Source organism: Ranitomeya variabilis, chromosome 4 (assembly GCF_051348905.1).
Source record: "Ranitomeya variabilis isolate aRanVar5 chromosome 4, aRanVar5.hap1, whole genome shotgun sequence".
In the NCBI taxonomy this organism is placed as follows: domain Eukaryota; kingdom Metazoa; phylum Chordata; class Amphibia; order Anura; family Dendrobatidae; genus Ranitomeya; species Ranitomeya variabilis.
This window is the reverse complement of record NC_135235.1, coordinates 485231069-485244095: the sequence shown is the minus strand read 5'-3', so window position 1 is coordinate 485244095 and position 13027 is coordinate 485231069. Positions and strand designations below refer to the sequence as shown.

The following is a 13027-nucleotide window of genomic DNA, read 5'->3' as shown; positions in this document are numbered from 1 at the left end:
ACAACTCCCAGCATGCCCTAGCAACTTGCAGCAGTTGAGGCATGCTGGGAATTGTAGTTCTCCCACAGCTGGAGAGCCAAGGTTCCTGACCCCTGCCCTAGAACAATCTGCTCTAGAAGAAGAGGTTTGGTCTCTCTGTTCTAAAAATGTTCTTATACAGGTTCCAGAGGCTGATAGAGGGAAAGGATTCTATTCTCCCTTGTTTCTTATTCAGAAACCTGATAACTCGTATAGAACCATTATAAATCTCAGACATCTTAATAGTTTTTTGGTTAAGCATACCTTTAAGATGGAGTCCATCAGCTCAACAATAAAGATACTGTTCAAAAACTGCTTTATGGTGGTAGTCGACTTAAAGGATGCCTATTACCACGTACCTATTCATGTGGATTTCCAGCAGTTCTTGAGGGTAGCAGTATTAATAGGAGGAGTGGTTTATCATTTTCAGTACAGAGCTCTTCCTTTCGGTATAACATCAGCCCCTAGAGTATTCACAAAAATAGTGGCGGAGGTGATGGCTCACTTGCGAGAATCTAATGTCCTTATTGTCCCATACCTTGACGATTTCCTCATAATAGGTAACTCGGTAGAACACTGTTTGTCCCAACTAGAACTAACTAGGATTAAGTTGGAACACCTGGGCTGGATAATTAATTTTGAAAAATCTCGATTACAGCCTCAAAAAATTCAGAAGTTTCTGGGCTTATTACTAGATTCAACTACACAACAGTGTTATCTTCCGGAAAATAAACTATCTCAGATTCAGCATCAGGTACTAAAAGCAGTAAATACACCCTCTATGACCCTGCGGCAAGCTATGTCCCTGTTGGGGTCCCTCACATCGTGCATTCCAGCTGTAAGGTGGGCACACTTTCACACTAGATCCCTCCAGAAAGAGATTTTGGTTAAGGATAGGATCTTGAGGGGTGTATTAGAGGAAAAAATAACGCTAGAACCAGCGACTCTCAAATCCCTAAGTTGGTGGCTGGACAGGGATAATATGTCAGCAGGTGTTCCCTGGATGATAGACGTGTCCCGTGTTGTGACTACGGATGCCAGCTCCTCAGGTTGGGGGGCTCACATGAACGACATTGTAGTGCAAGGCCAATGGGAACCATACTCCACATCCTCTTCCAATCAGAGAGAATTATTAGCAATCGAATTGTCAGTTAAAAACCTCCTCATGTATCTGCAGGGCCACCACGTCAGGATCCTCTCAGACAACCGGGTGGCAGTCTCCTATATAAATCATCAAGGAGGGACACACTCCGAGGCTCTGATGCAGATCACAGATCGTCTCCTCCGGATGGCAGAAGAGAATTTACAATCCTTGACTGCTTTGCACATCACAGGAAAAGACAACATAAAAGCGGACTTTCTCAGCCGCAATGTTCTAAAGCAAGGAGAATGGTCTCTAAACGGAGACATCTTCAAACAGATTGTACGCTTGTGGGGTCAACCGGTGGTGGACCTATTTGCCACAAGAGAAAACAAAAAAGTAAAAAACTTTTGTTCCCTAAATCCCAGGGAAAATCCACTGGCAGTGGACGCATTCCTCATAAAATGGGATTTTTCTCTGGCCTACGCCTTCCCACCACTGAACCTACTACCTCTAGTGGTGAGGAAGGTCAGAGAAGATTGTGCGAGACTCATTCTGATTGCTCCCTTTTGGCCCAGGAGAACCTGGTTTTCATGGCTCAGGACGATGTCAGTGGGCGATCCCTGGGTACTTCCAGACATCCCAAATTTACTCTCCCAGGGGCCGATACTCCATCCACAAGTGAAGGGACTTCATTTGACGGCTTGGGGTTTGAGCGGTCATTGTTAGAAAATAAAGGCTTCTCTCCTAAATTAGTCGATACCCTTTTAAGAAGTAGAAAGCCAATAACAACAAGAATCTACTCCAGAACCTGGAGAAAGTTCTTAACTTCCTCAGAATTTAATATTAATGATGGTGTACCAATACGTCAAATATTGGAATTTTTGCAAAGAGGGTTAGAGTTAAAACTCTCCACAAGCACATTAAAAGTACAAGTTTCTGCACTTGGGGCCCTGTTCTCATGTAATATTGGGGGAAACTACTGGGTGTCGAGATTCATTAAGGCGGTCGGTAGAATTAGACCACTTTATAGAAACAAAATGGTACCATGGGATTTAAATCTTGTCCTTTCTTCTTTGACAAAACCCCCTTTTGAGCCGTTGAATGAAGCCTCAGTCAGGATGTTGTCTCTCAAAACAGCTTTCCTAGTAGCTATAACATCAGCTCGCAGGATGGGAGACATCCAGGCACTCTCTAGACTTCCCCCGTATATAGAATTTCTCCAGGATAGAGTTATCCTTAGACCGGACCCAGCCTACTTACCAAAAGTAGTATCCCAGTTTCACAGATCGCAGGAGATAGTTTTACCTTCGTTTATCCCTAATCCTTCTAACCCTAAAGAAAGGGAGCTCCATACCTTAGATGTCAGGAGATGCCTTCTTCAATATATCTCGGTCACTAATGATTGGAAGAAGGATAATGCACTATTCCTGTCCTTCCAAGGTCCAAGGAAAGGGGCTAGAGCATCAAAATACATACTTGCTAAATGGATTAGGGAGGCTATCTCTCTTGCTTACACGACAGGTGGGGGTCCAGCTCCGCAGAATCTGAGGGCACATTCCACCCGAGCCATGGCGTCATCCTGGGCAGAGAGGTCTGGAGTGTCGGTCGACCAGATATGTAAGGCGGCCACATGGTCATCCCCTTCCACCTTTTTCAAACACTATAGATTGGACTTGGGGTTCTCCTCAGATCTCACCTTCGGGTTAAGGGTGCTGCAGGCTCTGGTCCCTCCCTAAAAAATGGCTTACATCTCTGTAAATCTCTCGTGGTGCTGTCATGGGAGTCCGAATAAAGCATTAAGCTACTTACGGGTAGCGGCATTTTTCGGAGGCCCATGACAGCACCCTTAGTTCCCTCCCTTTTTTCACATGGGGGTTGCACATCCTGGGTTTATCCTGTGTTATCTCATTTGTTACTTTATTAAAGTCATTTGTATTTAATTATTTGCAATATTGTGTTTGCTTGTCATTAACTGCGGTAGTCCTCTCAGGCTCTGTAATCCAACTGATGCGTGGGAGAGGTGCCGCCCTTTTGTATCTGTGGGTTTCCTGTTCCTAAAGGGGGCGGATCCCCTCTCTCGTGGTGCTGTCATGGGCCTCCGAAAAATGCCGCTACCCGTAAGTAGCTTAATGCTTTGCTTTGACTGCTTTGCACACTCTTGGCATTCTCCTGATGGGCTTCAAGAGGTAGTCACCGGGAATGATTTTCACTTCACAGGTGTGCCCTGTCAGGTTTAATAAGTGGGATTTCTTGCCTTATAAATGGGGTTGGGACCATCATTTGTGTTGTGCAGAAGTCTGGTGGATACACAGCTGATAGTCCTACTGAATAGACTGTAAGAATTTGTATTATGGCAAGAAAAAAGCAGCTAAGCAAAGAAAAATGAGTGGCCATCATTACTTTAAGAAATGAAGGTCAGTCTGTCCGAAAAATTGGGCAAACTTTGAAAGTGTCCCCAGGTACAGTGGCAAAAACCATCAAGCGCTACAATGAAAATGGCTCACATGAGGACCGCCCCAGGAAAGGAAGACCAAGAGTCACCTCTGCTTCTGAGGATAAGTTTATCCGAGTCACCAGCCTCCGAAATCACAGATTAACAGCAGCTCAGATTAGAGACCAGGTCAATGCCACACAGAGTTCTAGCAGCAGACACATCTCTACAACAACTGTTAAGAGGAGACTTTGTGCAGCAGGCCATGGTAAAATAGCTGCTAGGAAACCACTGGTAAGAACAGGTAACAAGCAGAAGAGACTTGTTTCGGCTAAAGAACACAAGGAATGGACATTAGACCAGTGGAAATCTGTGCTTTGGTCTGATGAGTCCAAATTTGAGATATTTGGTTCCAACCACCGTGTCTTTTTGCAACGCAGAAAAGGTGAACGGATGGACTCTACATGCCTGGTTCCCACAGTGAAGCATGGAGGAGGAGGTGTGGGGGTGCTTTGCTGGTGACACTGTTGGGAATTTATTCAAAATTGAAGGCATACTGAACTAGCATGGCTACCACAGCATCTTGCAGCGGCATGCTATTCCATCCGGTTTGCGTTTAGTTGGACCATCATTTATTTTTCAACAGGACAATGACCCCAAACACACCTTCAGGCTGTGTAATGGCTATTTGACCAAGAAGGAGAGTGATGGAGTCACCAGACCTGTACCCAATCGACATGGTTTGAGGTGAGCTGGACGGCAGAGTGAAGGCAAAAGGGCCAACAAGTGCTAAGCATCTCTGGGAACTCCTTCAAGATTGTTGGAAAACCATTCCCGGTGACTACGTCTTGAAGCTCATCAAGAGAATGCCAAGAGTGTGCAAAGCAGTCATCAAAGTAAAAGGTGGCTACTTTGAAGAACCTAGAATATAAGACATAACAAAAAAGTGTGAAACAACTGAAATTAAGTATATAATTCCACATGTGTTAATTCATAGTTTTGATGCCTTCAGTGTGAATGTAACCTCTTGGTTAATAGGAAGTGCCTGCAAAATTTCTTGTTACATAATCACTGTTCCAGAGACTTTACACAATCTTCCTCTTGGCCACAACTGAAGCTAATGCTCTTCAAAAGTTCAAGAACCCACAGTGTTTTACATTGAGAAGCTTTTATGCACTTGTCATGGCAAGCTGTAGCCCCGAAAGACAAATGTTAGCCCACAACTTTGTAGTCTACTTGTCTTTTGTAATTGTATTTTACAGGTGACAAAGGAAGAGAGGCTGTTTCATGACATCATGAAATGTTATCGTAATCAACCTCAAGCAGAGAGCCGTGTAAGTGAAAACAGATGTGACATGGTTTTATCTCTTTTGATGCTTTTATACAACAGCATTACATACTTGCTTGTTGGTTGTTAGGTGTATAGGCATGTATTACTGAAAAAAATGCCAGAAGAGCAGCAGAGAGACGCTGATTCCAGCCAAGATGTGGAAATGGTTGATTGTGGTAAGAAAACATTTGTCTTTGGATGAATTTTCATCTTGCTGATGCAGTAGTTGGCTTTATAGCCGGTGGTCTTGGTTTCCTGTTTTTGCCACGTCAGTCGTGTGCATTTAAATTTTATCTCTCAGACCATTTACCTCCTAACCTATAGCTCTCCAGCTGTTAGATACAAATTTATAACTCTCAGCCTAGGGATATCGGACATGTAGGAATTGTAGTTTTCAAACAGTCAAGGGGAGCCACAGTTTGGGTAACACTGCTTGACCCTATTTAGTTGGCTTGGTAAATGTTTCCTGCCTGTAAGTTTGCTATTTTGGTGTTATTCAAAGGAAGTTAATAATCTTGTTTTTCACTCCAGGCCATAGAATACAGTGGGTGATTAGCCAGTTTTCAAGCATAAACTTTACTGTACCTTGTTTTAATATCTCAGACAATGTAACCTTTATTGTATTCTTACTCTTCTACAGATTCCGATGACTCTCACTCATTCCCAAAACAAGCTTCTGAGACCAGTGAACTAGAAAGAGGAGACTTGATAACCTTTTATAACAATGTCTATGTGGAACGAATACAACTATTTGCACTTAAATATGCAGTCAGCACCAGTGACCATCTGGTAGGAACCTCATACCATAAAGCTAGGAGAGAACATGAATTTGTGGGCTTGTTACCTTCAGGAAAACTGTAGTGCTAATATCTTGGGAATTTCATAACTAAATTGGATGCTAATTGGTGTTGCTATTGTGGGGAAAGGGAAGTGTATGATATTCAGTGTTTATGGCCTTTGCATACCTGCTGGGTAAGTTTACTGTACAAGTCCAGTGTACACTAAAATCCCAGTGTGAACATAGGTTTAAAATGGTTTTCCTGTTTGGCCAACCTAATGCATCTGCCCCAGAGACCAGCCGGGTTGTTCTACTGCAAAAACTCCTAATTATCAGTTGGTGACTAGGGGAAGTGGTGGGTGGCCACATATTATACTTGTAGCAAGAGCATTATTTTTGGGACCTTAATTCCTTTGCGACCTATGACGTGTATATATAAGTCATAGGTTGCCTCCCTCTTTTTCGTGCGGGCTCCGGTGCTGAGGCTGCACCTTCTCCGGCAGATGACATCTGATCAGCTGTCATGTGCACCAAACAGCCGCGTGTGGAATCAGCTGTGTTAAATGCTGCGATCAGAGATTGACAGCGGCATTTAACTCTCGCAAACCAGATGTATCATTATCTCCACCCATTGGCACCGCTGTCACATGAAAATGGGGGAGCCGATGGGTTAGCATGACAACCCGTGGTCTGCAGGAGACCCCTGTGGTTATCATTGCCGAACTGCTATGAGCGCCTCCCCGTGATAAAAGATTTGAGCATTTTTGCTACACATAGCAGGGCTCTATCACACGTGATCAGATGATCGCAGCTTCAAATCTCCTAAGGGGACTATTGAAGCAGGTAAAAAGTGTCAAAAAAAAAAAAAATTAAAAAAAAAATGTAAAAGTTCAAATGCCTCATTTAAAAAAAAATACACATTTGGTATTGCCACGTTCAAAAACACCTGATCTATCAAAATATAAAAAGAATTAATTTGATCGGTAAATGGTGTAGCTAGGGGGAAAAAAAAAAAAAAACCGCAAGATTTGTTTTTTTTTTTGTCACACAAAATTGCAATAATGGGCAATCAAAACATTATATCTACGCCTTAATAGTATCGGTAAAAACGTCAGCATGTCGCGGGAAAAAAAATAAGCCCTCTCCTGGCCCCAGATCATGAAAAAAGGAGACTGTATGGGTCTCGGATAATGGCGCCTTTTTTTATTCTTTTTGTAACAAACTTTGTGTTTTGTTTTTTTTTGTTTTTAAGAATTAAATAAAAATTAAAAAAAGAACCCATACATGTTTGGCATCTACAAACTCTTAATGAACTGGAAAATCCTAGTGGCAGGTCCATTTTGCATTTAGTGAACATGGTAAAATAAAACCCCCAAAACAATTGTGGAATTTGTACTCTTTTTGCAATTTCATTGCATTTGGAATTCTTTTTTCCAGTACACTATATAGTAAATTCAATGGTGTCATTCGAAGTACAACTTGTCCCACGAAAAAACAAGCCGTCGCATGGCCATATTGACGGAAAATTAAAAAAAGTTATGGCTCTGGAAAAAAGGGGAGCAAAAAAAACAAAAGTGCAAAAACTGAAAAACCCAAGATGGTAAAGGGGTTAAAAGAGGTAGTCCACTACCATAACTCTGTTACTGATTTTATCATAAATGCTTAAGGACAGTAGCCCCAAATAATGCCATATACCTTTTCTACCGTTCTGCTTCGTTCCCAATGACCTGACATCAGCTCTGCTGTTACAGCCATCACTTTGTCATCAAGATGCAGATGAGCTGAGGTAAAAAACAATGGAATAGAGCTCCGTGGCCTGCTGTAGAAATGGTTATAATGGGGCGCTTTTTCTGCAGGTGCAACGTGAGCTCTGGTAAATAAAGCCCCAGCCTCCTACATGGCAAGGTATGCCAACCTGTCCGTTTCCAGAGCTTGGAAATTAGGGAGCTTTTCATGTGACGTTTAAGGAAGTCGTAGAATTCTCAGCCAGAGAATGTGACCAGGAGAGAATCTCCTTACAGAAGGATTTGGGAAAGCAAAGGATTTACAAAAACAGCTGTTCTATGGCAGGTAGTTCACATGAAAGGGACTTGCATCATTAATGGGGTTTGCTGCTACTTTAACATTGCTAGAGGCACTGTAAACACACCAAATGCATCAAAAAACGAATGGGTTAAGTGGCTTTCAAATGTAGACGTTACAAATGACAGCAGCTTTGTACTGCTGCTGGCTTTTCACGGTTTCCTTGCATGATTAAGAGATTATTCAGGGAAAATGTGGAAAGACCACAGCAGCACAGGGCAGTTGTACTTTGTAACCGCTGCATGTGAATACAGGCTTAAAACAGTTTACCTACATTAGGATATTGAGGGTGTATTGTTAGGATCGTCCATAAAATTCAGACCCAGATTCTCGGTTGTCATGTTTGGGGAAAGATGCATCAAAGTCAGGGACACGACCTATGAGGAAAACATACATCGTATGTCGTGAAGGGGTTAATGTAGGGTACTGCATTGTCTTATTGAATCGAATAGGTCAGCCTCCTCAGAAAGCAGACTTGCGGGAGTGCAGGGACTGCACACTCTCAATAGAAGTATGCTATCAATATGTCATATTGGTTATGATTTTTTTTTTTCTCTTTCATCTTTAGTCTGCTGTTCCTCCACTTTCCCCATTCCCCAGCATCAAACAACAAGCAGTCTCTCCACGTCGGGTATCCCAGCAGCATTCCATATATGTGTCTCCACATAAAAACACAAGTTGCCTCACCCCTCGCACAGCACTTCTATACAAGTTCAATGGAAGTCCTTCTAAAGTAAGTTTTTAAGATGTCCACTTCCACTAGCACGTTTATGTATGTATGCCTGTATGTATGTATGTGTGTGTGCATACATACAGACTGACAGACATACATTGCTCAAAAAAAATAAAGGGAACACTCAAACAGAATATAACTCCCAAGTAAATCAAACTTCTGTGAAATCAAACTATCCAGTTAGGAAGCAACACTGTTTGACAATCAATTTCACATGCTGTTGTGCAAATTGAATAGACAACAGATGGAAATTATTGGCAGTTATCAAGACACACACAAATAAAGGAGTGGTTCTACAGGTGGGGACCACAGACCACATCTCAGTACCAATGCTTTCTGGCTGATGTTTTGGTCACTTTTGAATGTTGGTTGTGCTTTCACACTCGCGGTAGCATGAGACGGACTCTACAACCCACACAAGCGCTCAGGTAGTGTAGCTCATCCAGGATGGCACATCAATGCGAGCTGTGGCAAGAAGGTTTGCAGTGTCTGTCAGCGTAGTGTCCAGAGGCTGGAAGCACTACCAGGAGACAAGCCAGTACACCAGGAGACGTGGAGTGGGCCGTAGGAGGGCAACAACCTAGTAGCAGGACCATTACCTCAGCCTTTGTGCAAGGAGGAACAGGAAGAGCACTGCCAGAGCCCTGCAAAATTACCTCCAGCAGGCCACAAATGTGCATGTGTCTGAACAAATGGTTAGAAACAGACTCCATGAGGATGGTCTGAGTGCCCGATGTCCACAGATGGGGTTTGTGCTCACAGCCAACACTGTGCAGGACGCTTGGCATTTGCCACAGAACACCAGGATTGGCAACTTCCCCACTGGCGCCCTGTGCTCTTCACAGATGAAAGCAAGTTCACACTGAGCAGATGTGACAGTCTGGAGACGCCGAGGAGAGCGATCTGCCTGCAACATCCTTCAGCATGACTGGTTTGGCAGCGGGTTAGTAATGGTGTGGGGTGGTATTTCTTTGGAGGGCCACACAGCCTTCCATGTGCTCACCAGAGGTAGCCTGACTGCCAATAGGTATCGAGATGAGATCCTCGGACCCCTTGTGAGACCATATGCTGGTGCGATTGGCCCTGGGTTCTGCCTAATGCAGGACAATGCCAGACCTCATGTGGCTGGAGTGTGTCAGCAGTTCCTGCAAGATGAAGGCATTGAAGCTATGGACTGGCTCGTCCGTTCCTCAGACCTGAATCCGATTGAACACATCTGGGACATCATGTCTCGCACCATCCACCAACATCACGTTGCACCACAGACTGTCCAGGAGTTGGCGGATGCTTTAGTCCAGGTCTGAGAGGAGATCCCTCAGGAGACAATCCGCCACCTCATCGGGAGCATGCCCAGGCATTGTAGGGAGGTCATACAGGCACGTGGAGGCCACACGCTACTGAGCATCATTTCCTTGTCTTGAGGCATTTCCACTGAAGTTGTATCAGCCTGTAACTTAATTTTCCACTTTGATTTTGAGCATCATTCCTACTTCAGACCTCCATGGGATATTAGTTGTGATTTACAGTACGTAACAATAATAATTTAAGATTTAGAACTGGAACATTTTATTCAGTGATATCTAGGATGCGGGATTTTAGTGTTCCCTTTATTTTTTTTGAGCATTGTGTGTCTGTGTGTGTGTATGCATGTGTATGTGTGTATGTGTATATATATATATATATATATATATATATATATATATATATATATATATATATATATATATATATGTGTATATATATATATATATATATATATGTATATATATATATATATATGTATATATGTGCAAGTAGGCTTCTATGTAATAGACCTGTCACTGTCCACTGATCCTGACTTGTTGTTGGAATTATCCCAAATAAAAAAAGTGCAAAAAAGACAACGTATAAAATAATTTTTATTGAAAATCATATAAAGTATAAAAAAAATCACAAAATATAGCTGATAATTGTGAGCACGATATAATATGAAAAGATGCCAACCAAAAATATTACAAAATAGTAAAAATATATAAACCTCCACACTAATATGGTATATCCAGCACTATTCCAAAAAATGCATAACAAATAAATTAATATATAAAAACCACTCAAAAGTGCATAGTGCAAAAAATTGTGCAAAATTTGTGCAAAAAAACTGTGCAATGAATAATACAGCAATATAAAAAATCAAAAAACATCATAAAAATTGTGTAACAAATAATAAATATTATGTGCAAACAGAATTTTTATACCTGTAATCACTACAGGACAAAGTGCAATAGTGCTATATAAATGCAATGACACTTAACAGGCCGATATTGCACAATATAATAAATAGGTTAATTGCACTTAAGCCTATAAAAATAATGGTGAAACTATGCTATAATAAGAAAATTGCTCCAATAGGACAATAAAGTGCAGGAAGTGCCGGTAACATATATACCGCTACCACATTACCATACCAGAGTGGATAAAGTAAATAAAATCCAGTAATATTGGAGGCTCCACATACCTACATGTGCTCAAACCCTACGCGCGTTTCGGCGCTTGCCTTCTTCCGGGGGGCGTATGCTATTTTCTTATTATAGCATAGTTTCACCATTATTTTTATAGGCTTAAGTGCAATTAACCTATTTATTATATTGTGCAATATCGGCCTGTTAAGTGTCATTGCATTTATATAGCACTATTGCACTTTGTTCTGTAGTGATTACAGGTATAAAAATTCTGTTTGCACATAATATTTATTATTTGTTACACAATTTTTATGATGTTTTTTGATTTTTTTATATTGCTGTATTATTCATTGCACAGTTTTTTGCACAATTTTTTGCACTATGCAGTTTTGAGTGGTTTTTATATATTTATTTGTTATGCATTTTTTGGAATAGTGCTGGGATATACCATATTAGTGTGGAGGTTTATATATTTTTACTATTTTGTAATATTTTTGGTTGGCATCTTTTCATATTATATCGTGCCACAATTATCAGCTATATTTTGTGATTATAATATTTTTTTATACTTTATATGATTTTCAATAAAAATAATTTTATACGTTGTGTTTTTTGCACTTTTTTATTTGGGATGATTTATGTATTTATTGGTGCATGACACAATATTTTGCATACAAGTGGTTACCTATCTGATTAATTAATTTGTTGTTGTAATTGTAGAGCTTGGAAGATATCAACAGCATGATTAAACAAGACCATAGGAGCCGCAAACGAGCAATAACCATTGACAGTGACTCTGAGTCTCCTGCAAAGAGGATGTGCACCGAGAGTGACGACGTATTGATAAAACGCCTTCAGGATGTTGTGAGCGAGAGGGCAATCCGTTAGAGGTTCTCTCGGTGTGACATTTCAGTGGATATTGCACATTTTAGTGGATATTGCACTGTTCAACAGTTGTGCCCACTGTGGTTTTTATCTTCTTGCGTCTGTAAGTCCTTGTTTTTATGCAGCATTATACCTATTTTAATCTTGTGTGTTCTATAAAACTACTTTTTACCAGTTGTACTGTGGTTGTTTTTATAAAACTCCTTTTAAAAGGTTTGCTAATCTGATGTACATCATGTAGAATTCTATTAAAGGACATTTTCAGTCCTTGGCTGACCACATTGCACTCACTGCTATTAATCTGTCATGATGTTCATTCTTAAAGGGGTTTTCTGAGATTTTCCAAAAGTTACATAAGAACAAGGAATATTTTAAAATATCCGTTTGTTGAATCACCCATTGCTTCAGTGGTCCATACCAGTCCTCAAAACGATCACATATGATACATTATTCACATGACTACCAAGGAAAATGATTGGCAGTTGAATGTTGTATTTTATTATTCCTGTAGGACCAGTGCAATGCAATGTCAGAATATCGGCGAGTATGTAATAGTTAAAGTGGAACATCCTTTATTCCTGAGAAACTTTTGCTAAAAAGCCTTAAATCTTTTTGCTTGATCTCAGAACTTGTGCTGTTTTGTCCTACAATTGTAGTATACTATTATAGAAAGCAGAGTTTCTCCACTGTGCCATTACATTAATCACAGTCAATTCTTATCTGGTAAAAAAAAAAATCCGTGAATTGATGGTTTAAATTTTTATTGTTAAACAGCATTGGCTTTGTTGTCAAATCCAAACTTTAATAAGCATTTACGGTATAAGAAACCTTATATCTTTGCATTAAGTATGTTAAAGACGCTCCGTATGCACAGTGAGCACCGCCTGTTTTTGGTTAGTTTGCAGTTTATATGTGTGCCAGGAACCATTGTCCTAATTTAAGAGACGATTGTAATGATTTTCATGAATAAGCATAACTGGTTCTTACTGCATTCGAAGACTACTGAATATCATTATGTATTACAAAGCAAAAGTGGTTGCCAGCACTTTTCATAGGTAAGAGGTTCACTGCAAACCAGACAATGTTGTGTAGCATCTACACATCTTGTACATTTGGGTGCTTACAAGCCTATGATTAAGTGTAGATGTCTGTGCTCTTTGCATGAGTGGCTAAGGAAAGGTTGGTTATTTTAGAGGCGGTGGTTAATGCCCGTTTGCACATATTTGTACATATGTACAATAAACTTTA

At 40.8% G+C, this 13027-nt stretch overlaps 1 protein-coding gene across 2 annotated transcripts in view; it reads left to right on the top strand.

Annotated features, from left to right (window-relative positions):
* Positions 1-11953, top strand: part of RBL1 (RB transcriptional corepressor like 1) — a 126028-nt gene extending 114075 nt beyond the window's left edge. For both annotated transcript variants that reach the window (XM_077251920.1, XM_077251918.1), the window contains 5 exons: positions 4796-4867; positions 4952-5039; positions 5504-5652; positions 8292-8456; positions 11615-11953. In XM_077251920.1, coding sequence (XP_077108035.1) covers positions 4796-4867; positions 4952-5039; positions 5504-5652; positions 8292-8456; positions 11615-11782 — 642 coding nt within the window. In that variant the 3' untranslated portion in view covers positions 11783-11953. The remainder of the gene's footprint in view (positions 1-4795; positions 4868-4951; positions 5040-5503; positions 5653-8291; positions 8457-11614) is intronic.
* The last annotated feature ends 1074 nt before the right edge of the window (positions 11954-13027 follow it).